Source organism: Podarcis filfolensis, assembly GCF_964270895.1.
Source record: "Podarcis filfolensis genome assembly, chromosome: 4".
NCBI lineage: Eukaryota > Metazoa > Chordata > Lepidosauria > Squamata > Lacertidae > Podarcis > Podarcis filfolensis.
In genome coordinates, this window is record NC_139607.1 from 98,018,327 (window position 1) to 98,043,625 (window position 25,299).

At 44.9% G+C, this 25,299-nt stretch overlaps 1 protein-coding gene and 2 long non-coding RNA genes across 3 annotated transcripts in view; 2 read left to right on the top strand and 1 right to left on the bottom strand.

Moving 5' to 3' along the window:
- The first annotated feature begins 205 nt into the window (after nt 1–205).
- On the top strand, nt 206–2,919 carry LOC310761014. Its single transcript, XR_014547185.1, has 2 exons — nt 206–1,506; nt 1,877–2,919. It is a non-coding gene; the product is annotated as an uncharacterized lncRNA (long non-coding RNA).
- Nucleotides 1,031–25,299, bottom strand: part of P4HA3 (prolyl 4-hydroxylase subunit alpha 3) — a 41,951-nt gene continuing 17,682 nt past the window's right edge. Inside the window, exons 6-13 of the mRNA XM_083609940.1 lie at nt 25,051–25,214; nt 22,399–22,575; nt 15,806–15,870; nt 11,683–11,842; nt 10,179–10,241; nt 8,756–8,824; nt 6,329–6,425; nt 1,031–3,673 (exon numbers count right to left, since the gene is read on the bottom strand). Coding sequence (XP_083466066.1) covers nt 3,603–3,673; nt 6,329–6,425; nt 8,756–8,824; nt 10,179–10,241; nt 11,683–11,842; nt 15,806–15,870; nt 22,399–22,575; nt 25,051–25,214 — 866 coding nt within the window. The 3' untranslated portion in view covers nt 1,031–3,602. The remainder of the gene's footprint in view (nt 3,674–6,328; nt 6,426–8,755; nt 8,825–10,178; nt 10,242–11,682; nt 11,843–15,805; nt 15,871–22,398; nt 22,576–25,050; nt 25,215–25,299) is intronic.
- On the top strand, nt 8,814–9,137 carry LOC310761028. The gene is made up of 2 exons (XR_014547200.1): nt 8,814–8,868; nt 8,977–9,137. It is a non-coding gene; the product is annotated as an uncharacterized lncRNA (long non-coding RNA).

Sequence of the window (25,299 nt, forward strand, 5' to 3'; positions counted from 1 at the left end):
GCAGTCCTCAACAGTCGTCAACAGGTTTACCACCACGATCAATGAATCACCCATTCCCACCACCCTTCTGAATAATACCCCTCCCCGTCCTCTCACTATATATGTCTGGTGACTTCTGTTTCAGTGTATCTGAAGAAATGTGCGTGCACACGAAAGCTCATACCAATAACTAACTTAGCTGGTCTCTAAGGTGCTACTTTGTCCATGGAGTTTTCTTGGCAGGGATACTGGATTGGCTTGCTGGTTCCTGCTCCAGGTGGATCACATTAAGTCAAAACTCTCCACTATGACCTGTCCATCTTGGGTGGCCCTGCACAGCATAGCTCATAGCTTCTCTGAGTTATTCAAGCCCCTTCGCCACGGCAAGGCAGTGATCCATGAAGGGGAAGAAATGGAGGCAGTGAGAGATTTTACTTTCTTGGGCTCCATGATCACTGCAGATGGTGACAGCAGTCACAAAATTAAAAGACGCCTGCTTCTTGGGAGAAAAGCAATGACAAACCTAGACAGCATCTTAAAAAGTAGAGACATCACCTTGCCAACAAAGGTCCGTCTAGTTAAAGCTATGGTTTTCCCAGTAGTGATTTATGGAAGTGAGAGCTGGACCATAAAGAAGGCTGATCGCCGAAGAATGGATGCTTTTGAATTCTGGTGCTGGAGGAGACTCTTGAGAGTCCCATGGACTGCAAGAAGATCAAACCGATCCATTCTGAAGGAAATCAGCCCTGAGTGCTCACTGGCAGGACAGATCGTGAAGCTGAGGCTCCAATAGTTTGGCCACCTCATGAGAAGAGAAGACTCCCTGGAAAAGACCCTGATGTTGGGAAAGATGGAGGGCACAAGGAGAAGGGGATGACAGAGGACGAGATGGTTGGACAGTGTTCTCAAAGCTACCAGCATGAGTTTGACCAAACTGCGGGAGGCAGTGGAAGACAGGAGGGCCTGGCATGCTCTGGTCCAGGGCGTCACGAAGAGTCAGACACAACTAAATGACTAAACAACAACAACAACAAGGTGCTACTGGAAGGAATTTTTAAAATTATTTTATTTTATATATTTTATTTTGTTAGGACTTTCAAGGTCAGCACCAACACTTTGAATTGTGCTCGGAAACGTACTGGGAGCCAGTGTAGGTCTTTCAGGACCGGTGTTATGTGGTCTCGGCGGCCGCTCCCAGTCCCCAGTCTAGCTGCTGCGTTCTGGATTAGTTGCAGTTTCCGAGTCACCTTCAAAGGTAGCCCCACGTAGAGCACATTACAGTAGTCCAAGCTGGAGATAACCAGAGCATGCACCACTCTGGCGAGCAGCACTAGAGTGATATCTCCCTGTTGCAAGCCTGGGCTGTGTGTCTATATAGATTGTCTGGTTGCTCCCACCTCCGTAGACCTTTGCATCCCCTGTCCCACACCTGACAGTCCACAGATTAAATAAAATGAGAATAGGAAGTCATAAAACACCATAGGGATACATTTGAATTTGCAATTGGATATAACAGGAACAATACAGGTATAACGTAAAGGTAAAGGGACCCCTGACCATTAGGTCCAGTCGTGACTGACTCTGGGGTTGTGGCACTCATCTCGCTTTTTTGGCCGAGGGAGCCGGCGTACAGCTTCCGGGTCATGTGGCCAGCAGGACTAAGCCGCTTCTGGAGAACCAGAGCAGAGCACGGAAATGCTGTTTACCTTCCCGCCGGAGTGGGACCTATTTATCTACTTGCACTTTGACATGCTTTTGAACTGCTAGGTTGGCAGGAGCAGGGACCAAGCAACGGGAGCTCACTCCGTCGCGGGGATTCGAACCGCCGACCTTCTGATCGGCAAGCCTTAGGCTCTGTGGTTTAACCCACAGCACCACCCGCGTCCCATCAATGCAGATATAGCAACAGTTAAAAAATATATAAATTAAAACTTAGTCACTAACACATAACCTAAAATTATCATTTAAAACCTTAATTATTTTGATGGCACAGCTGTTTCCCTAAGTTTTATGGAAATTGCACAGAATTTGGCTACCCTTAACGTGATCTCAGGGTCCTTGTCCTCTACCAGTGATTTTAGACATTGAAGTTTGGATTCATTTGGAGATTTTTGCATAGCAGGGGTGATAAATACCGAGCGTATATCCCCGTAGAAACGGCAGCGCAACAAGGCATGAGAGACAGTTTCTACCTCCATCAAGCCGCAGGGGCAGAATATAAAAAAGGCTGCTGGATCTAGTCTCGCAGTGGCCAAGCAGATCACTGCCGTCATGATTTTATTTGTGCGTCAACTCCCCAGAGCTGAGACCTCGCTTGGGGAGGCTTACGACACTTAAAGATTTATGCCATCACAAACGCCGCAAAAGTCGTCAGGAACAATAAATAAAAGGCATCCAAAAATACAAAAACAAATGGAACTATTTTCACATAAATCATAACAAGATGTAAGAAGAAAGGTACAAAAAAAAGAATCCGTTCCGGAAGTCTGTTCCAAAACCAAAGCGTTCCAAAACCAAGGCGCGCTTCCCCATAGAATGTAATGCAAAAGGGATTAATCCGTTCCAGACTTTTAAAAACAACCCCCAAATTTTACTATCTAACAAGACCATTGATCCACAAAATGAAAGCAATAAACAATGTACTGCAGTCACACAATCAATCAATCAATCAGTAACAACTGATATGGATTTGTTTTTTTTTTTTAATGTTAGTTTTTGTGTATTGTTATTTTTTGATATTTTTCATGTTGTTGTGTGGAAAATACTAATAAAATTTATAATTTAAAAAACAAAAATGGGGGAAAAAACAACTGGGTTCCACACACGTCACAAAAACAAAGCAAAAAAGCCGCAAAAACAAAAATGCAAAATAAATAGCAAAAACAGACAGACCTCAGCATAACACTCAAAACAGAAGTGTGGCACTCAAAACGGAGCACGTTCGACTTCCAGAAAAAGTTTGCAAACCGGAACACTTACTCCCGGGTTTGCAGGGTTTGGGTTCCAAGTTGTTTGAGTACCAAGGCGTTTGAGAACCAAGGTACCACTGTACCGGCAACAAAAAACCATACACTCAGTTCAGCCTCAGCTTTTGCAGCTGGAGTCAGTCCAGGCTCTGCCCTCCCAGGCCAGGTGGGAAAAGACCTGCAAGGCAGGGAGCAGGTCTTCCAAGACTCACAGCCAAGATGGTCGCAGCCAAAGGCTCATGGGGAACCAACCTGCGATCAGGATTCGAACCCAAGAGCAACTATCCCCTCTTGTGGCTTCCAGCAACTGATATTCAGAACCATTACTGCCTCCGACTGTGGCTCCATTGCGGCCAGAGGCCACCGACAGCCCTTTCCTCCACGAATTTGCCCCATCCTCTTAAAGCCGTCCAGGTTGGTGGCCAATCACTGCACCCAGTGGCAGGTAGTTCCATAGTTTAACGATGTGCTACATCAACAGGTCCTTTCTTTCTCGGATGCCTGAGAAAACCTTTGCCAAGGTGTGGTTTGGCCGTGGTTCACTCCGAGGTGGTCTTTCCGGACCAGGCTGTGTTGGGATAGGGAGTGGGCCCAGAATCTCTCCCCACACTTGAGCCCCTGGCATTCGCCGAACCCAGCTGAGAGCACTTGAACTATTTAGTCTTCTGGGCTGGTGCCACACGGTCTCCGAAATTCCTGTCCATGTTCATGAAACCACTTGTTGGCCACTATTAAAGAGAGGTGGGGATTAATAATACAGTGGTACCTCAAGTTACATACGCTTCAGGTTACAGACTCCGCTAACCCAGAAATAGTACCTCAGGTTAAGAACTTTGCTTCAGGATGAGAACAGAAATCGTGCTCCGGCGGCGCAGCAGCAGCAGGAGGCCCCATTAGCTAAAGCGGTGCTTCAGGTTTCAGGTTAAGAACGGACCTCTGGAACGAATTAAGTACTTAACCCGAGGTACCACTGTAATAATAATAATAATATCCCTCATTTCCCCCTGATAGGAACTACTGAAGGCAGCTTACAGTTAAAATAGAAACAGCTAAAATCACAGAGATGAAAAAGCAGTATCTAAAAAACAATTAAATATGAGTCTATTTGGGAACTTTCATGATTATTCGATATGTTTGTTACAAAGAGGAACCTTGTATTCATTCCACTGTCGAATATATTTTACACCACTCATTCTATTTCAAGCATTCTTTGATTATTACGATTATCATTTTATTATCTTGCGCTTTTATTCTTCCTGCTCTTATGACTGTTTCTATTATTACTTCTGGCTTGATGTTTTCAAGTTAAATAGAAAAGCAATTTCGATATAGATATGGATATGGATATATACATGAGATCTCTTAAGATATACAGAGCATTACAATAAAAGCAGCATGATAGGAGTGTCTCCACCCCCATCGTTCTGCCTGGACACTGAGGTCCGGCTCCGAGGGCCTTTTGGCGGTTCCCTCCCTGCGAGAAGTGATGTTGCAGAGAACCAGGCAGAGGGCCTTCTCGGTGGTGGCACCCGCCCTGCGGAACGCCCTCCCACCAGATGTCAAGGAAATAAACAACTATCTGACTTTTAGAAGACATCTAAAGGCAGTTTTTACTGTTTGATGTTCTCTTGTATTTTTAATATTTTGTTGGAAGTCGCCCAGAGTGGCTGGGGAAACCCTGCCACATGGGCGGGGTATAAATAATAAATTATTATCATTATGATGATACCCACCAGACTGTTTTCATTCAAAACAGTCAGTTCCCCAAAGCCTGTTGGTCTTCACTTGCTAGCAGGAGGACAGCAAGGAGGGAGCCATTCTGACTTCTCCAGGCAGGGAGTTCCATAGTTGCCTGGGAGAAGCCACTGCTGAGAAGACCCTGTTTTCCCTGAAGGGCATCCTTGGAAGTTCTCAAAACTCGGGCAGGTTCTTATGGGGAAATACAGTCCTTCAGATAACCTGGACCAAAGCCATATAGGTAAAGGCACCCTTGACCACTAGGTCCAGTTGTGGCCGACTCTGGGGTTGCGGCGCTCATCTCGCTTTACTGGCCGAGGGAGCCGGCATACAGCTTCCGGGTCATGTGGCCAGCATGACTAAGCCGCTTCTGGCGAACCAGAGCAGCGCACGGAAACGCCGTTTGCCTCCCCGCCAGAGCGCTACCTATTTATCTACTTGCACTTTGATGTGCTTTCAAACTGCTAGGTTGGCAGGAGCAGGGACCGAGCAACGGGAGCTCACCCTGTCGCGGGGATTCGAACCGCTGACCTTCTGATCGGCAAGTCCTAGGCTCTGTGGTTTAACCCACAGCGCCACCCATATAGGGCTTTATAAGTTATAACCAGCCCTTTGAATTGTGCCAGGAAAAAAGACATGCTTTATCACGAGAATCGTCTGCTCGCCATAACCACCGCCGGTCAGAAATCTAACTGCAGCTCTTTGAGCCAGCCGAAGTTATTATTATTATTATTATTATTATTACATTTATTTGTCACTTTTTCTTGCCACATATTGGCAAACTGGAAACGATTGCCCTGTGCCATGCAAATACAAGCAAAGAATAGTAATACCCCTGTCTGGGTCTTCTCCTGGCCTGCTTTTTGAAGAGAGGGCAACTGGGATCACACTTTATTTTATTTTTTATATATTTTTTATAAAATTTTCTGCTTTACAATTTAAAGTACAGGGCTCATTTTTACATCCTTCAGATCTCAATGACGTCTTCTCTTTCCATGGCTCATTTGGCATATCATCAATCCCTGCATATTTTACAAAAACGTTACCATTGTTCCATTATTACATCCATCGAAACTTATTAACACTCTTGAATTTATCTTAATGCTGCCCAGGAGTCACATTTGGGACGGTAGGACATTCACCCCTTTTTAAGCATCCCTCCCCACAATTGAAGGCAAAACTAATTTATATAATGTATTGTTATATAATAGTAATTTATTGTTTATTATTTAATAGGACGAATTTAGCCAGCTAGCCCTGGTGATCATCTAATGTTTATTGGATGGATTTCCCCCCTAAATTGATTTTTTAATTCTGAATTTATTGTTATTCGCGTTTTATACTGTATTTTACGCTGCTTTTTGTTGCATCAATTAAGTGTTTTAAATTTCTTGTTAGCCGCCCTGAGCCCGGTTTTCTGAACCAGGAAGGGCAGGGTATAAATTATTATTATTATTATTATTATTATTTTTATTATTATTAATCATGTCTATTTCACTTCCCAGCTTTTGATGGCACAGCAGTGAAATTGACCGAGCTCCTTGGCAAGGCCTTTTCTGTGTGAGCCCCCTACCCTCGTAGGAACTTGACGGCTGAAATTAGCCGGTCAGTTCCTTCCTTCCTGCACCCTAAGCTCTGCTCCTTACCCCATTTGTCTCCGGCAAGGACCGGGCAGCCAGCGTGGAGGGTGTCGTCGTCTCCGTCCCCGTTCCGGCGAAGGTTCCACCAAAAGAGAGCCGCATTCTGCAAAGGGGACCAGATAATAAGAATGTTCATGGCGTGTCTGCAGAGAAATAACCCAGGCTCCAGATTGAGCAGCGTGGCAGGTGTGATAAGAATTTTAAGGCCTTAGATCTGTAATCAATGTTCATAAATGTACCAAGCAAACACGTACATAAATATATAAACCACATATCTGAAAACCCCATGGGAAAAATAGTCCTGAACAAATTGACTTCAGTTATTTCTCTGCAAGGTCAAAGTGGGAAACCTCCCCATTGTCTCTTTCCTTCACAAATCCTGTCATAAGGGCACATTTAAGATATGAGGGTGAAAGAGGAGAGCACAAAATATGGTCTGAAGCTTAACATCAAAAAAACTAAGATCTTGGCTACTGGGCCCATCACCTCCTAGCAAATAGAAGGGGAAGAAATGGAGGAAGTGAGGGATTTTACTTTCTTGGGCTCCATGATCACTGCAGATGGTAACAGCAGCCACGAAATTAAAAGATGCCTGCTTCTTGGGAGAAAAGTGATGACAAACCTAGACAGCATCTTAAAAAGCAGAGACTTCACCTTGCCAACAAAGGTCTGTATAGTTAAGGCTATGGTTTTCCCAATAGTGATGTATGGAAGTGAGAGCAGGACCATCAAGAAGGCTGATCGCCAAAGAATTGATGCTTTTGAATTCTGGTCCTGGAGGAGACTCTTGAGAGTCCCATGGACTGCAAGACGATCAAACCTCTCCATGAAGGAAATCAGCCCTGAGTGCTCACTGGAAGGACAGATCCTGAAGCTGAGGCTCCAAGGCTTTGGCCACCTCAGGAGAAGAGAAGACTCCCTGGAAAAGACCCTGATGTTGGGAAAGATGGAGGGCATAAGGAGAAGGGGACGACGGAGGACGAGATGGTGGGACAGTGTTCTCGAAGCTACCAACATGAGTTTGACCAAACTGCGGGAGGCAGTGGAAGACAGAAGTGCCTGGTGTGTTCTGGTCCATGGGGTCTCGAAGAGTCGGACATGACTAAATGACTAAACAACAACAAAAAGATATGAATAGGGTGTGGGCCTGTGACCTGGCTCAGGAACTAAGTATTTATCATTACAAAAGACTGGCCAGGCTCCCCAGGCAATCCAATGACGTGACCATTATACAGGTAACCTGTCAGACGAGATAAACAAGGCACTCAGATTTCTGCTATAGACCACCTTTTCTGTGAAGTAGGTATGATGTATTTGGGGGGTGGTCTTAGGTTACACCCCTTCTGTGATGTATGTATGATGTATGGAAGGGTGGTCTTGAGTTCCAGGGCTGGGAATTTAAAATGTCTATATAAGGCCTCGCACGCCATTGTTCTGGGTTCCTCCTCCCTCCTGCGTGTGGTGAGTGAGGACCCTGTTGCAACAGATCAATAAAGATCAGGCTTACTAGCTGCTTTGCTTCTCAATATTCTCTGGTTGGCCTCTGTTATTTTTTCCTACCAATAGGGAACCTATGTAAGGACTCTATACGGGCTCTTGGATAAGGGGAACAGGGCAGATTTTTTGTTTACAACACAGGCACCCAGCTGAGTGCACAAATCCCGTTCCTTTGAGCATGTACAGGGGGCAGTTTCCCTGAAAAAACGTGTTGAAAACAGGTAAAGGTAAAGGACCCGTGGACGGTTAAGTCCAGTCAAAGGTGACTGTGGAGTTGCGGCTCTCATCTCGCTTTCAGACCAAGGGAGCCGGCGTTTGTCCACAGACAGCTTTCTGGGTCATGTGGCCAGCAGGACTAAACCGCTTCTGGCGCAATGAGACACCGTGACAGAAACCAGAGTGCAAAGAAACGCCATTTGCCTTCCCGCTGCAGTGGTACCTGTTTATCTACTTGCACTGACGTGCTTTCGAACTGCTAGGTTGGCAGGAGCTGGGACCGAGCAACGGGAGCTCACCCCGTCACGGGGATTTGAACCGCCGACCTTCTGATCGGCAAGCCCAAGGGGCTCAGTGGTTTAGACCACAGCGCCACCCGCGTCCCCAGGGAACAAGAACCTTCATGGCATGTCTGCAAGAGCAATAACCCAGGCCCCAGTTGAATGCACAAATCCCGTTCCTTTGAGCATGCGCAGAGGGGCAGTTTCCCTGAGAAAAACATTTGCTGAAAAAAGACAGCCCCCTGAACGCAAAGGGGTGTGTTGGTGCAGCTGCCAAAGGAGTGAGAGGATGATAAATTTGAGCCTCAGACGCCTCTTTTTTATTTGTGCAAGGAAGTTGATGACTTGCTCCTCTCTCTCTTTTGATCTTGTTACCTTTGGTACCTCTTTCACGCCCCAGAGAACCCTTCTTTCTGCAGTTCACAACACACAGACTCACCTTGACAGCAGGAATGCTGAGGTTTGCATAGATGAAGGCTGTGGACCCTCCGGCTTCTACCAAACTCAGCTGAGCAGGAAAAGAAATGGGACAACGTTATCCTTCGGCTCAAGGTGGCGTATGTGGTTCTCTATATCTCTCAGCCTAACTACCTCACAGGGTTGTTGTGGAGTTTAAAAGAGGACAGGGAGAACCATGTTTGTTTTTTGTTTTTTGCACAGAAAAAGGAAGTTTTGGAGCTATTTTCAAGGAAATTCACCAAAATCTACACTTCTGACGTGGGTTGCCAGACGTATGGCAGTGCTAGGATATAAAGCAGGAGACACTTTTTTTTTTAATCGTTTTTATTACTTTTCCAATAAAAAACATCCAATTAACATGAGACTTAATCTCAGGGTCATGAGTCTGAACCCCATGCAAATAATAATAATAATAATAATAATAATAATAATAATAATAATAAATTTATACCCCACCCATCTGGCTGGGTTTCCCCAGCCACTCTGGGCGGCTCCCAGCAGAATATTAAAAATACAATATAACATCAAACATTTAAAACTTCACTAAGCAGGGCTGCCTTCAGATACCTTCTAAAAGTCAGATTGTTGTTTATTTACTTGACATCTGATGGGAGGGTGTTCCACAGGGTGGGCGCCACCACCGAGAAGGCCCTCTGCCCGGTTCCCTGCAACCTATTCTCGCTACTTTGCAAAATGGGCAGAACTGATCCTCACTGCCATTAAAGAAACTAAATATAGTAGCTGCTTTGGCTGGTGTGATGAGCATTTAGAAATACCAGGGGAGGTCTGCTTAACCCTGTTTTCCCTTCTCCAAATCAACCTTCGACCCAGTGACACTTCAATCCCGTGAAAACATCTCCCAAATCACAGTGTTATGTACTGAGTTGAATAGGATCCAAACTGCAGCAGTCTGATTGGTCCTAGAACAATAGGATCCAAATGCAGCAGTCTGATTGGTCCTAGAACAATGCAGCAGTCTGATTGGTTGGCAGGAGCCACCCAATCCAGCTCCAGATAGAAGTGAATCCACAACCTGATTGGCCTACAGGAGAATTCCGGAATTAGCCAATCACGTGCAGCCCATTGTGTAAATAATGTATATAAAGCAGATACTTTGAGGGGACTTTCATTCCCTCCTCACCACTATGAGCTGAATAAAGAGCATGAAATCCACTCTCGACTCTGAGTATATTTCACACGCTTGTCCTAGAAAATACACTGCAGAAATCTAGCTGGAGAAGAAACACTGGGCCAGCTGTTTGAAGCTTGGAATTTTCCGTTTTAGCCATGGAATGACAAAACAAAAAACAAAAGCAGCCCCATCCTTCTTGAAGCATATACAGAGTTCCCTGGCAAAACCACAAGATCCTTTTGCAGATCCCAGCAAAGAGAAGAAGACTCACATAGACCATCAACGTGGCAATTCGGTTTCCGGATTTCATCCTGTAAAGGGGGCTTTTTCTCGACTGCATTGGAAAAAAGAGAATTCCTTGATTATGAAACACCAGGTGGTTGCATTCATCAAGTTTTAGTACTTCCAGAACTGGGATTATCTACCACAAGACCTGAGCATAACTGCAAGTTGTCCTACAAGAGCAGAACTTCTGCAGTCAAACTGGTGGGAAGTCATGGTGGAAAAAGATTTGTACTGGAAAACAAGTATTCAGTTAAGAATCTGTGCTGTAAAGAAATCAAGTATATATGTATATGTACAATTTACATTTAATAAAAACTATATAAACACACACACACACACACCGGTTTAAATTTTAAAGTGTAGGTGGAGTTTAGAACTGTGCTTGTGGCAAGGGGAAGCAGGAAATATAATTAATTATAATTCTAAATATAATTATAAATAAGAGAAGTTTAAAAAGACAGAAAGACTTGGATTGCTTCCAACAAAAATGCAAGTGTTTACATCTCGGACAATACAGTGGGACCTTGGTTCTCAAATGCCTTGGTACTCAAACGCCTTGGTTCCCAAACTCTGAAAACCCAGAAGCAAGTGTTCTGGTTCTTAAGATGTTTTTCGGAAGCCGAACATCCGATGAGGCTGTCGGCTATTGTTTCCGGGGCGCCTGCACCAATCAGAAGCTGTGCCTTGGTTTTTGTGCATTTCAGAAGTCACACGGACTTCCGGAACAGATTAAGTTTGGCGCTTTCGTTTTTGCTATTTATTTTGCGTTTTTGTTTTTGAGCCTTTTCTGGTTCATTTGTTTTTGTGACTGTGCGGAACCTACTGATCGATTGATTGTGTGACTGCGGAAATGGATAAAAGCCTCCCATCTGAACAATGACTATCATCAGTGCAGGTAAGAAAAAATACCGTATTTTTCGGTCTATAAGATGCACCAGACCACAAGACGCACCTAGTTTTTGGAGGAGGAAAACAAGAAAATAATTATTCTGAATCCCAGAAGCCAGAACAGCAAGAGGGATCGCTGTGCAGTGAAAGCAGCAATCTCTCTTGCTGTTCTGGCTTCTGTGATAGCTGTGCAGCCTGCATTCACTCCATAAGACGCACACACATTTCCCCTTACTTTTTAGGAGGGGAAAAAGTGAGTCTTATAGAGCAAAAAATACGGTAATAATTTTATTTTTTATCATCTACAATACTGTCTTATTTACTTTATAGTACAGTCCATTGATAATTGTTTTCATTTTATGGATCAATGGTCATGTTAGATAGTAAAATTCACGTTAAATTGCTGTTTTAGGGGTTGTTTTTAAAAGTCTGGGACGGATTAATCCATTTTGCATTACTTTCTATGGTAAAGCGTGCCTTGGTTTTGGAACGCTTTGGTTTTGGAACGGACTTCCGGAACGGATTAAGTTTGAGAACCAAGGTACCATTGTATCAAATTGCTTTCATGCCCTGCCGGATTTTGCAGCAACAGGTTTACTCACCGTCGCGTGGTCAAAATGGGGCTCATAGTGCCCGCCTAATCCATAGTTTACCACCTGCAGGTATTCTGCGTAAGGGGGCTGGGTGTTGAGGCCAGTCAGGGCTGCGACCCGTCGATCTAAAGCCACGATTGCTGGATCCAAGGTGTCTTTCAGCCAGGCACTAAACAAGGCACAATGCCAGAAAAATCGTACATATTTACCATAGCTGCCAACTTACAGATTTGAAAATAAGGGACCAGCAGCCTCGAAAATAAGGGATCAGCAGCCAAAATAAGGGATTTTCAGAGCACAGGTATGTTCAACTTCTGAGCCCCTCTGAGCCAAAGGCAAAAAGCCCAGCCAGCAGCCAAACGAAGCCTCAAGCGGTGGTTCCCACAGCACAGCAACCCGGCAAAGGGGATGCAGCAAGGAAAACCACCATCACCTCTCCGCTGGGAAGCGCTGAGCAAAGGCAAGTCCCCAGGCAACACGGCCGATTTGATCGGCACAAGGCATGCAAGCTCCACCCCCCAGTCGTTCTTAGACTCCTTATTGGGTGAGCAACGCAGCCAAGCAACACAGTTGGAGCCTCCCTCCTCCCTGGCCGGCAGGGAGGGAGGGAGAGGAGCTGCTTCCTTTGAAACCCGGGAAATTTAAGCGACATCATCAATAAGGGACAGCAGCGGGACATGGCGCTGGGATAAGGGAGTTTCCCGCCAAATAAGGGACGGTTGACAGCTATGCTCTGATGTTGTACTGGCTAAACCTTTGATACCTGCAGACGTTTGGGTATTTTAAAAATTTACCATATTTTTTCCAGGTATAAGACTAGGTTTTCTTCTTTAAAAATGTCAAAAATGAGGGGGAGTCTTTCCCGCCAAATAAGGGACGGTTGACAGCTATGATATTTACACAACTGCACTTCTGAGCTCAAGTGCAGTCGTGTAAATATGTTCCTTTTTTCTGGCAAAGGATGTTTAAGGAGATAACAGAAATCCCTGGGTTAAAGCTGAGCAAAAGTCCAGAGGCAGCATTATTATCAATTTATCATGGGGTGGAAGGTTCACAGGCTACGAAGGTCTCGCTCACAATTTTCTTGACCGCCGCACGAATTACGATAGCTAGGAATTGGAAGGGGCAAGCGGAATATACAACGGAAGAATGGTATAAAGAGGTGTGGGATATAGCTATTCATGATAAATTAACATGTGCCATTAAGGTAAGACGGGGAATATGCATTTTGAGGAGATATGGAAGGTGTTTGTAGAATTTGCACTGTTAAAACGGAAAGGGGTCAAACCAGGGAAAGAGGTGTTGAAATTTTGGGAGGTTGAATAGTTTGCAATGGAATGGTCCCGGTGGTGGGGTGCACATTTTTTTATTCTTATTTATTTATGATGATTACTTTGTCAAAATAAAATAAAATAATAAAATAAATAAAATAAAATAAAATAAAATTTACCATGACTGTAAAAAAAGGAAAAAGAAGAAGTGCGGTTGTGGCAGGGTATGGGTGGGCAGAGAGAGAGATAAGAAGGTCAGGGCTAGGGGTGGATTTACTATAAATCTAATGAAGCTTAGACCCTCCTACTGTCCCTATTTTCCAGGAACAGCCCCAGATTCACAGAAGCTGTCTTGGGACTCAGTTACATTAGTAAAAAAACCCCAACGTTTTAAATGCATTATAAACCTGCAACAGTAGGTGGCGCTGCAGAGCACAAAACTTTTCCATGTGATTTTTACATAGCTTTTAGTCCCTTTTGTTATAACGATCTAATGTATGACTTAATTACAGCGGGGGGTTTTCCTGTGTGTAGATCCACCCCGGTTTTTTATTTGACCCCAGAATGTCCCGCTTCCCCTCGCGATGCTGCAGGATGTTGTGACCTTATGAGAGCAATGCCGCAAAGAGCCAGTCTGCTGAGCCCAACGCCCCCTGAATATTGGGGGGGCTGACAAAACTACTTTGAGGGGCCCAAAACTGCCTTGGCCCCTAGGACTCAGCGCGTCTGCTCAGAACCCAAAACAAACTACAGCTCCCAGGATTATTTGGGGGGGGGGGGACATGGCTATTTAAAGTGGTAAAAGGTAAAGGGACCCCTGGCCATTAGGTCCAGTCGTGGCCGACTCTGGGGTTGCGGCGCTCATCTCGCTTTACTGGCTGAGGGAGCCAGGGTACAGCTTCCGGGTCATGTGGCCAGCATGACTAAGCCGCTTCTGGCGAACCAGAGCAGTGCATGGAAACACCGTTTACCTTCCCGCCGGAGCGGTACCTATTTATCTACTTGCACTTTGACGTGCTTTCGAACTGCTAGGTTGGCAGGAGCAGGGACTGAGCAACGGGAGCTCACCCCGTCGCAGGGATTCGAACCGCCAACCTTCTGATCGGCAAGACCTTCTGATCACCTGCATCCCTATTTAAAGTGGTACATTGCTGCTTTTAAATGCATGTTACAGATGAGGCCAGAGTATTAATCGATTTAAAATAGCTTCACTGGTGTACGATTCTGTTCATTTTACTGCTGCTGTTTCAAGCCAAGTTCCTTCTGTTTTTCCCAATGGGGCCAGAGGTGAGGGAAGAGTTAATCGCTAGTTCATCCAACCATAATTCAAAGCCCCCCCACCCTGCAGCGAATGGAATTCTGGCAGTCAGTGGGGGTCTCTCAAACCCAGATTGCAAAACCCGGCGCTGAGATCATCTTGGAAAATATTTGCCAAAGCTGCTTTGCAACCGCAGCCTATGTCTCCGTCATCCTTTGTGTGGAAATTCCATATCTAGCTCTGCATTGCAAGACGACTCAATGAAGTCATTTTTTCCCAGCCTCGGAAGCCTGGAATGATAAATGCAGCTGTTGGCTATAAATCCTGCCCTTTGGCAGTTTGCAGATTATAGTGGATTATAGTGGATTATAAACCTGGATTATAGTGTACTAGGGAGATGGGAGGCCTGATCCTGAACTATTCACCTCTAGATTGCTTGCTCAAATTCCTTTGCTCAGTGGCAGAACACCTGGCTGGCATGCAGAAGGTGGCAGCTTAACCAAACAGAACGACTGGTCCGCTCCCCCGCCTCTCCAGCTAGAAAAAAGGATTTTGGGAGAAGCCCATGTACATTTAGCAGCAGCTTCCAAACTTTTTTGGACCACTGTCCCAATGGTTCCATAAACTCATCTCCAGTGTCACGCCCGGCCTATGAAAGATTCCATCAACGGTGTCTCCAAAAAATGTTGCACATCACTTGGGAAGACAGGCAAACTAATGCCAGTGTACTGGAAGAAGCAAAGATCCCCAGTGTTGAAGCAATGATACTTTGACATCAACTTCGTTGGACTGGTCATGTTGTGCGGATGCATGATGATCGTCTTCCAAAACAACTACTCTATTCCCAACTTAAAAATGGAAAGTGTAATACTGGTGGTCAACAAAAGAGGCTCAAAGATTGTCTCAAGGCAAATCTTAGAAAATGTAGTATAAACACCAAGAATTGGGAAACACTGGCCTGCGAGTGCTCCAGTTGGAGAACAGCCTTTACCAAAGGTGTCATGGGCTTGGAAGACACTCGAACTCAGGACGCAAGGGAGAAATGTGCTAAGAGGAAGGCACACTTGGCAAATCCACACCGTGATCAGCTCCCGCCCGGGAACCAATCTCCCCACTGTGGAAGGATGTGTGGATCCAGAATTGGCCTCCACAGTCACTTACACTGTTGGATTTATAGCCAACCGTCTTTACGGAAGACAATCTTACTCGGCTACGAGGGATCGCCAAAGAAGAAGAAGAAGACCCTATGAAAAAGTGTTATTCAGAAAAGCAGTTTGCACGACCCACTGAGGAAGATCGTAATGCAATAAAATCCAGCAAATAATATTGCATGAAAAGTATTGTTTATGCATTCTTGCTAACAAAAACATACGGTTGAAGGAAATTTAGGGCATAAAATGTTTTGATTGATTGACTGATTGATTGAGCTAGCCTGCAAACGTGACAAGAAGGCTAGCAACCTCATCCCTGCGGTGTGGGGTGTCCCTGGAGGCACCTCTAAATTTCACGAGGGGGCCAGCTCCTTGCACATCCGTTGGTGCATCAAGCGATGTAGCTCCTTTGTTCCCTGAGATTTCTGTGTGCAGCTAGCAAGAGACTTTACCTTTTGCTTATTCGGTAGTCTGCCTTCTGCTGCTTTTCTCCCGAGGCAACCACAGACCTCTGCAACTGGAGAGGGGAACAGAGAGAGAAAAATGCAAGAGGTTGCAGTGTCAAATCTGGAGTGGAAGGGAGACAGAATTGGCTTTGCTTCTGATGTTTGGCTGAGTTATAATAATCAAAAAACAATGGGAGGATGACATAGGCTCTGAGATTAATCCCACTCAATGGACCAGAATGTGGTCTAAACCCCCTCTTTAAAGTGTGTTTTATAAACTGGTCTCTGACCGTAATAAATTATCTATCTATCTATCTGGTGCTAATAGCCCAGGAACCTCAGCAAAATGCTGGAGAGGGTGCACCTCCACATGTGGTGGGAGTGCCCCAAATATATAAAATAACCAGGCAAGTATTAGTTATAATAATATATAAAAATAATATTTCATTTAGACCCCACCCATCTGGGTGGGTTGCCCAAGCTAGTCTGGGCAGCTTCCAAGACATAAAAACATAATAAAACACTAAACATTGATAGTAACAATCTGATCCAATATAAAAGTCACAATAACTTTAAAATAAACAACTGATATCAAACAAAGCAACATTCAACAATCCATCAGAATCAAATAGTAAACAGTAAAATTAAATACCAGCAAATAATAATTAAACAGTCCAACCGCAATAAAGAATTACCAATCTATGATCAGTACAGTGGTACCTCAGGTTACATACACTTCAGGTTACAGACTCCACTAACCCAGAAATAGTGCTTCAGGTTAAGAACTTTGTTTCAGGATGAGAACAGAAATTGCGCTCCCACAAGGCCCCACACCTGTTAAAGGTGAAGGCGTCACCTGTTCCCTCTGGCAACCAGAAGCACTCTCCAGACACTTCCAGCTGCCTTGCAAAGCTATTGTCTGCCTTCATCTTTTGCATTTCTGGTCATACCTTGGGTTACAGATGCTTCAGGGAGCGGGATTTTGGGTTGCGCACTGTGCTGAACCCAGAAGTACCAGAATTGGTTACTTCTGGTTTTTGGCACTTGCGCATGCATAGAAGCGCTAAATCGCACTTTGCGCATGCGCAGAAACGCCGAATTGCAACCCGCGCGTGCGCAGATGCAACGCTGCAGGTTGCAAACGTGCTTCCCGCACGGATCACGTTCGCAACCCGAGCATCCACTGTAGTTAAGGAAAACAGCCCTAGGCAGTTGTTAGGAGCAACGCACCCGGCGGAAGGGCGTCTAGCCCGGAGAACTGCGGCCACGATGACACACTCGGCCGAGATGCCTGGATGTCTGGAAGCTGCCCAGAGGAATTGTGATGGATCGGCAGGCAGAGCCAAGTGCCGTCTGGCCTTGGGAAGGAGGAGAACCGCAAAACCGATGTCCCATCTACGCCGTGGATTAGGTTAATAATCTCCATGTGGGCCTGTTTGCGCGGTTGCCGAGGCAACCGGCCGGGATGTTGGATGGAGAAGGAATTGCTTCGGCCAAGTGTGGAGGAGCTGGACCGCAGGATCTCCTCCTCCTTCTCCTCGATCCTGTCTCGAGGTGGCAATTTCTAAGCTTAATTCTCTCGGCTGCTGAAGGAATCTGAATAACCAAAAAGGAAGTTTTCTGCCCTCTTGTTCAAAGTAGGGTTGGGCACACCATATTAGCAGAACTTGAGTGATACTTGTAAACACAACAAATACCGTTTGTGGAGTAGACGGGAACAATAATAATAATAATAATAATAACAACAACAACAACAACAACAACAACAACAACAACAACAACAATAATAATAATAATAATAATAATAATTTATTATTTATATCCCGCCCACTCTGGGCGGCTTCCAAAAAAAATATTAAAATACTGTAATACATCAAACATTAAAAGCTTCCCTAAACAGGGCTGCCTTCAGATGTCTTCTAAAACAATATTAAAGAATATAAAACTGTGCGGAAAAAACGACAACAGTATAAACAGTACAATGAGAATGATTGGAAGACTCGTTTTGTCAGAAGTCTTTTTTATTTAAGTCTTTATTTAAGTATTAATTAGGAAGCTTAAGATTTTTTTATGCATGTAAATCTGCTTTTTCTTCTTTCTTTTTTCTGTGTTTTCTGCTTTTCTTAATTGTTTTTTCTTTAATTTTCTTTTTGTAGTGTGAGATTGTAAATTCTTTGTATATTCTTTGTATATGTGTGTAATTTAAATTAATAAAGATTATTTTTAAAAAAACAAAGTAGGGTTGGGGATGCAAACTGGGGTGGTCTCCCCCCTTTTTAGGGGGGTATGCTAGTATAACAAAATTTGGGGGGAACAAAATTCTCCAGCAGACTAACATGGTTAGAACGTGCGACTGGTATTTGTAATCGTAATGGTAATGCATTCTTTCGATTTAGCTGCGATTCCTGCATTGTAGGGGGTTGGTCTGGATGACCTTTGGGGATCCCTTCCTACTTTACGATTCTATGATTCTATGATTTATTAGTTGTCCTTGGGGGACTTACTAACCAGTCATCAATACTCCAAACCCATGAGAAAGCCTCAAAAATCTCATCGACCACAGCAGCAGTTAAAAAACAAGTTTGTGGCCCAGGATAGCCGTCCTTTGGCTCCTTTGGGAGGAAGAGGGGCAGGAAATACACCCAAGGTACAAAATAAATGACGATCCATCAAGTGCTCTGGTAACCTTAAGGTTGGATACCGCAAGGCATGAGTAGGCAACCTAAGACCGGGGGGCCAGATCCGGCCCAATCGCCTTCTAAATCTGGTCAGCGGACGTCCGGGAATCAGCGTGTTTTTACATGAGTAGAATGTGTGCTTTTATTTAAAATGCACCTCTGGGTTATTTGTGGGGCCTGCCTGGTGTTTTTACACTGTTGTTCCCACTGAAATGAGGCTGTATTTTAATGTTTTGATGTTTTAATGTTGTATTTTAATCTTGTTTTTAAGTTGTATTTCAATCAATTGTTTTTATGTCGGGTGTTAGCCGCCCTGAGCCCGGTCTTGGTTGGGGAGGGTGGGGTATAAATAAAAATTATTATTATTATTTACATGAGTAGAATGTGTGTCCAAACATTGCCAACTGCTTATTTGACCGGTAGATACACAAAAACCCCAGTAGAACACCGTTTATGTCCTTGCCTTATGAAAATTAAAGAGGATCTCACACATTACCTCCTCTATTGCCCCATTTACTCGGGCTTTAGAGACGCATTGCTGCAAATTATACCCAATTCTATAACCAGTCCTGAAGATAGAGTAAAATTTTTGTTAGTTGATGCAAACCCACGCATTACCCATGTGGTAGCGGTTTTTGTGACGAAGGCCATGAAAGCCAGGGAAAGATTTATGGACGACAATGTAAAGACCCCTTCATCGTCTGTTTAACTCGTTGCTCGTTTTCCCTCCTTTTCTATTCTGTGGGAAGAAGGTTTTGTTGGCATAGTATGTAATGAATTTTAATATTTTTAACTTTTGTAGTGTTGATGTTTGTGCACAGGCATGGTCCTCACAATAAATGGATTTGATTGATTTGATTGAGAATGTGTGCTTTTATTTAAAATGCATCTCTGGGTTATTTGTGGGGCATAGGAATTTGTTCATTCCCCCCCACCCAAAAAAAAATATAGTCTGGACCCCCACAAGGTCTGAGGGACGGTGGACCAGCCCCCTGCTGAAAAAGTTTGCTGACCCCTGCTGCAATGCGTTCTACGTAGGGCTGCCTCTGAAGATGGTTCGGAAACTTCAGTTGGTGCAGAATTCAGCGGCCAGGTTGCTCACCGGAGCAAGACGGTTTGAGCATGTTACAGTGATCCTGGTCCGACTGCACTGGCTAACAATTAGTTTCCAGGTCCGGCAGATGAAGGTGATGGACTATATGGGATTGGCAGAAATGACTGGCAGAATCCGAGACCAGGGAGAAGAGTCGGTGGAAGAAGATTGGAAGAAATTTAAAGACTATCTACAGAAATATTGTAAAATTAATGAATGTTAGAATGATGTTGGATAGAAATTAAGTGGTTTCCAGCTGTAATGCTTTAAGAGAATATGAAAAAAGGGTTATAAATAGGTAAAAACATAATGGTAAGGATTTGCTGAACCAACAATTTGAGGTGGAATACAAAAAAGGGAGGTATGAGGAGGTCTGGGAAACAGGCTAAAGGAAAATAAGCAATGGAAAATTTGTGTGTTTTTAATTATTTTTATTTTGTATTTTTGTTATTGTTATTTTTTTCATTTTATTGTAATACTTAAAAAAAATCTTAATAAATATCTTATAAAAAAAAAACAATTAGTTTCCAGGTCCAATTCAAAGTGCTGGTTTTGACATATAAGGCCTTAAACGGCTCAGGACCGCAAGACCTCAAGGACTGCCTCTTTCCAGATGAACCTACCCAGACCCTGAGATCACCTTCTGAGGCCCTCCTTCGCGTGCCTCCTCCTCGAGAGGTCAGGAGGGTGGCAACACGAGAACGGGGCCTTCTCTGCAGTGGCTCCCCGTCTATGGAATGCTCTCCCCAGGGAAGTTCGCCTGGCGCCTTCATTATACACCTTTAGGCGCCAGGCAAAAACGTTCCATTTCAACCAGGTCTTTGGTTGATCTTATTGACATCCTATGCCTTTTAAAAATCTAGTTCTTTTTTTGGGGGGGGTGTTATTGGGTTGTTGTTTTTATTTTGATTAAATACAGTGAGGGGGGAAAGTATCTGATCCCCTGCTAAATTTGCCCGTTTGCCCCCTGACGAAGAAATGACCAGTCCATAATTTTAATGGGAAGTTTATCGTAGCTGTGAGAGACAGAATAACAACAGGAAAACCCCCAGAAACCCCGAAGACAAAAGTCAGAGATGGATGTGCGTTATAATGAGTGAAATAAGTATTTGATCCCCTTATCAACCAGCCAGATGTCAGGCTACCTGCTATCTTCACTGTATGTAACGAGCTGAGATTAGAAGCACCTGCTGTAAGGGAGAGGTCTTACCTGTAATCCCAGCTCGTTACAGTACCTGTACAAAAGACACCTGTCAACAGAAGCAATCAAACTAGCAGATTCCAAAACTGCCACCACGACCAAGGCTTCGTCAGGGGGCAAACGGGCAAATTATCAGGGGACCAAATACCTTTCCCCCCTCACTGTATATTGTGGTTTTTATATTGATCATGTTCTGTGAACCGCCCTGAGACATAGAATCATAGAATCATAGAATCATAGAATCATAGAATCATAGAATCATAGAATCATAGAGTTGGAAGAGACCACAAGGGCCATCGAGTCCAACCCCCTGCCAAGCAGGAAACACCATCAGAGCACTCCTGACATATGGTTGTCAAGCCTCTGCTTAAAGACCTCCAAAGAAGGAGACTCCACCACACTCCTTGGCAGCAAATTCCACTGTCGAACACCTCTTACTGTCAGGAAGTTCTTCTTTCTTGTAGTTTGGATCCATTGCTCCGTGTCCGCTTCTCTGGAGCAGCAGAAAACAACCTTTCTCCCTCCTCTATGTGACATCCTTTTATATATTTGAACATGGCTATCATATCACCCCTTAACCTCCTCTTCTCCAGGCTAAACATGCCCAGCTCCCTTAGCCGTTCCTCATAAGGCATCGTTTCCAGGCCTTTGACCATTTTGGTTGCCCTCCTCTGGACACGTTCCAGTTTGTCAGTGTCCTTCTTGAACTGTGGTGCCCAGAACTGGACACAGTACTCCAGGTGAGGTCTGACCAGAGCAGAACACAGTGGCACTATTACCCCTGGGTATAGGGCGGTATATAAATTCAATCAATCAATATTATTATTAGTGTTGGTATTCACAGAATTGTAGGATCTTAGAGTTGGAAGGGACCCTGGCGGTCATCTAGTCCAACCCCTGCAATGCAGGAATCTCAGCTAAAGCATCCATGAGAGATGGCCATCTAACCTCTGCTTAAAACCCCCCAAGGAAGGAGAGTCCACCTTCTCCCGAAGGAGACCGTTCTACCATTGAACGGCTCTTCCTGTCAGAAAGTTCTTCCTGATGTTTAGCTGGAATCTCCCTTCTTGTAGCCTGAAGCCAACGAGGCAAGAGATTATGATGAAAAGAAAGGAAGTTAGTAATTTGAGCTAGTTAATTTTATTAGAAAGTGAATATTGGACAATTGCTAAAATGAGATTCAATGAAAATCCGTTAGGAAGGATTCGAGGAAGTCATTTAATAATGGAAATTAATTTGGATTTTTAATTGGAAGAAATTTTATATGTTTGTTTTTCTTCTTATATGTTTCGTTTATCGTGTTATGTTGTATTTGTTATAAATTTGGAAAATTAATTTAAAAAATTGGGGGGGGGAACAAAAACGACACAAGAGCCCAGGAGTCCATCCCGTTTTGCCGCATAACACGCTTTCCAGGCTCTGGCAAGATATTGCTAGAGCCCTGCAAGATCTCGCAGGGCTTTTGTGAGGTCCCGCCAGAACCTGGAAACCGCTGCCGCAGTCACTTCCGCAGCAGGCCTGCCCGTTCGGTTCCGTCGCCTGAAGCGGCTGCCTCAGTCTGCCTTGTGGATGGGCCGGCCCCACAAGACCCCATTTCCTGCCACCCCAGTGCCCCCGAGCTGCTTACCCGTGGAGCAGCAAGCTCCTTGATCTTCTCCGCTTCGGCATCGCTGACGAAGTCGTGGTAGAGGGCGATGTGGGGTTGCTGGTGAACAATCTCCCTCTTCAGAGGCTGGAGCATCAGGAAGGGGGTCCCATTGGTCTCGTAGGAGCAGTAGAGGTCTTGTTGCTGATACTGGGATGGCTGGAGGAGGACCAGAGAAGAGAAGAATTTAGATTTGATATCCTGCTTTATCACTCCCGTTAAGGAGTCTCAAAGCAGCTAACAATCTCCTTTCCCTTCCTCCCCCACAACAAACACTCTGTGAGGTGAGTGGGGCCGAGAGACTTCAGAGAAGTGTGACTGGCCCAAGGTCACCCAGCAGCTGCAAGTGGAGGAGTGGAGACGCGAACCCGGTTCGCCAGATCTACTGCTCTTAACCACTACACCACACTGACTCTCAAAAAGCCAGGAAATACATCATAGAATCATAGAATTGTAGTCTCCAGATGCTGGGTTGAACGGTGAGAAGCTGCTGTCGGTTGCCATTCTGAGTTCCTTGTGTCCTGGAGCTGAAGCCTGGATACACGGTGCGAGGCAGCGGTGCGGCAGGTGGCGGTGCTGTGTGTGGCAGTCAGCTCAGCAGGATCCCATCCTCGTCGCCAGTGAAATATACTCAGAGTCGCAAAGTGATTTCATGCTCTTTACTCAGCTCATAGTGGTGAGGAGGAATGAATGAAAGTCCCCTCAAGGTATCTGCTTTATATACATTATTTACACAATGGGCTGCACATGATTGGCTAATTCCGGAATTCTACTGTAAGCCAATCAGGTTGTGGATTCACTTCTATCTGGAGCATGATTGGGTGGTTCCTGCCAACCAATCATACTGCTGCATTGTTCTAGGACCAATCAGACTGCTGCATTCTGAATCCTATTGTTCTAGGACCAATCAGACTGCTGCCTTTTGGATCCTATTGTTCTAGGACCAATCAGACTGCTGCAGTTTGGATCCTATTCAACTCAGTACATAACAGACCACAAGGGTCATTTAGCTCAACCCCCTGCAATGCAGGAATCTTTTGCCCAACATGGGCTTTGAACCCACAACCCTAAGATTAAGAGTCTCACACTCTACCAACTGAGCAATCCCTCAGAGAGAGAGGGTGATGCAAGGGAACCTACCTGCAAACCAACCATCAATAGGCCAATGTCAGTTGCAGCAAGTTATAGGCAAAAGGCCCTAGCCCAGTAGTTGGAACGAGTGAGGGCAGTGAATGTCCTGTGTGAGTGTCTGGCGGCAGTTGGAAGATGGATGGTGGCCAACAGATTGAGGTTGAATCCTGACAAGACAGAAGTACTATTTTTGGGGGACGGGGCGGGCAGGCGTGGAGGACTCTGTGGTTCTGAATGAGGTAACTGTGCCCCTGAAGGACCAGGTGCGCAGCCTGGGAGTCATTTTGGACTTTGGTCCATGGAGGCGCAGGTCAATTCTGTGTCCAGGGCAGCTGTCTACCAGCTCCATCTGGTACTCAGGATGAGACCCTACCTGCCCGCAGACTGTCTCGCCAGAGTGGTGCATGCTCTGGTTATCTCTCGCTTGGACTACTGCAATGCGCTCTACATGGGGCTACCTTTGAAGGTGACCCAGAAACTCACCCCATCGAGCGGATTCAAACCACCAACCTTCTGATCGGCAAGCTCTAGAGGCTCAGTGGTAGTTCCTTTAAAAAGATCAGTTTTATTCTATTTTTCAAAGAAACAAAAATTGTATTTTACACTGTTATGTACTGAGTTGAATAGGATCCAAACTGCAGCAGTCTGATTGGTCCTAGAACAATAGGATCCAAAATGCAGCAGTATGATTGGTTGGCAGGAACCACCCAATCATGCTCCAGATAGAAGTGAATCCACAACTTGATTGGCTTACAGTAGAATTCCGGAATTAGCCAATCATGTGCAGCCCATTGTGTAAATAATGTATATAAAGCAGATACTTTGAGGGGACATTCATTCATTCATTCCTCCTCACCACTATGAGCTGAATAAAGAGCATGAAATCACTTTGCGACTCTGAGTATATTTCATACACCCACCAAAATATCATACAGGATGATGAACCAGCAAAAGGAAAAACGAGGAGGGTTGGTGATGGTTGGTTTTTTTTTTCCTCTAAGGGGGGCTAATATTGCAAATTTGTCTCTCAGATATCACAAGCAGATCATTGGTGTTACAGTCATACCTCGGGTTACTGACGCTTCAGGTTGCATTTTTTCAGGTTACGGACCTCCAAAACCCGGAAGTACTAGAACGGGTTACTTCTGGTTTTGGCGATCACACATGTGCAGAAGCGCTAAATCACACTCTGTGCATGTGCAGAAGCGCCGAATCGCAACCCGTGTGTGTGCAGACGCGCCGCTGCGGGTTGCGGACGCTGCAGGTTGCGAACGTGCATCCCACACGGATCACGAGCATCCACTGTATCTATATATTTAAAAGCTCATCAGATTCCCCATGGAAATTTGGCATTTCTATCCCAAGGACACCGAAGGCGCATGGATGCTCATTCCAACAATGAACACCCGTCTGATAACATCATCCTAACACTGCTGGGGTTTGTCACTATTTCGTAAAAACGAAACACCAAGGTTGGATTCTGTGCCTTTTCTGCGGCCCCACCTGAGACCCCAGAGTCTGACACAGCTTCTCGTAAATATCTCTGGTCTCCAGCTGGGTCACGTTCGGCCTCTGCAGGGACCCCACTTCTTCGCCACTCTCGGGGTTCACCAGCAGCAGCTTCTCGTATTTGAGGATGTTCCTCGCCATCCTCTTGTTGCTTGGATCTGGTCAAGATAACAGGTGGTCTGAATTCAAAAGTGGATATACATTTTTAAAAGCCCCCCCTGCCCCTTTAGTAGCCATCTAGCA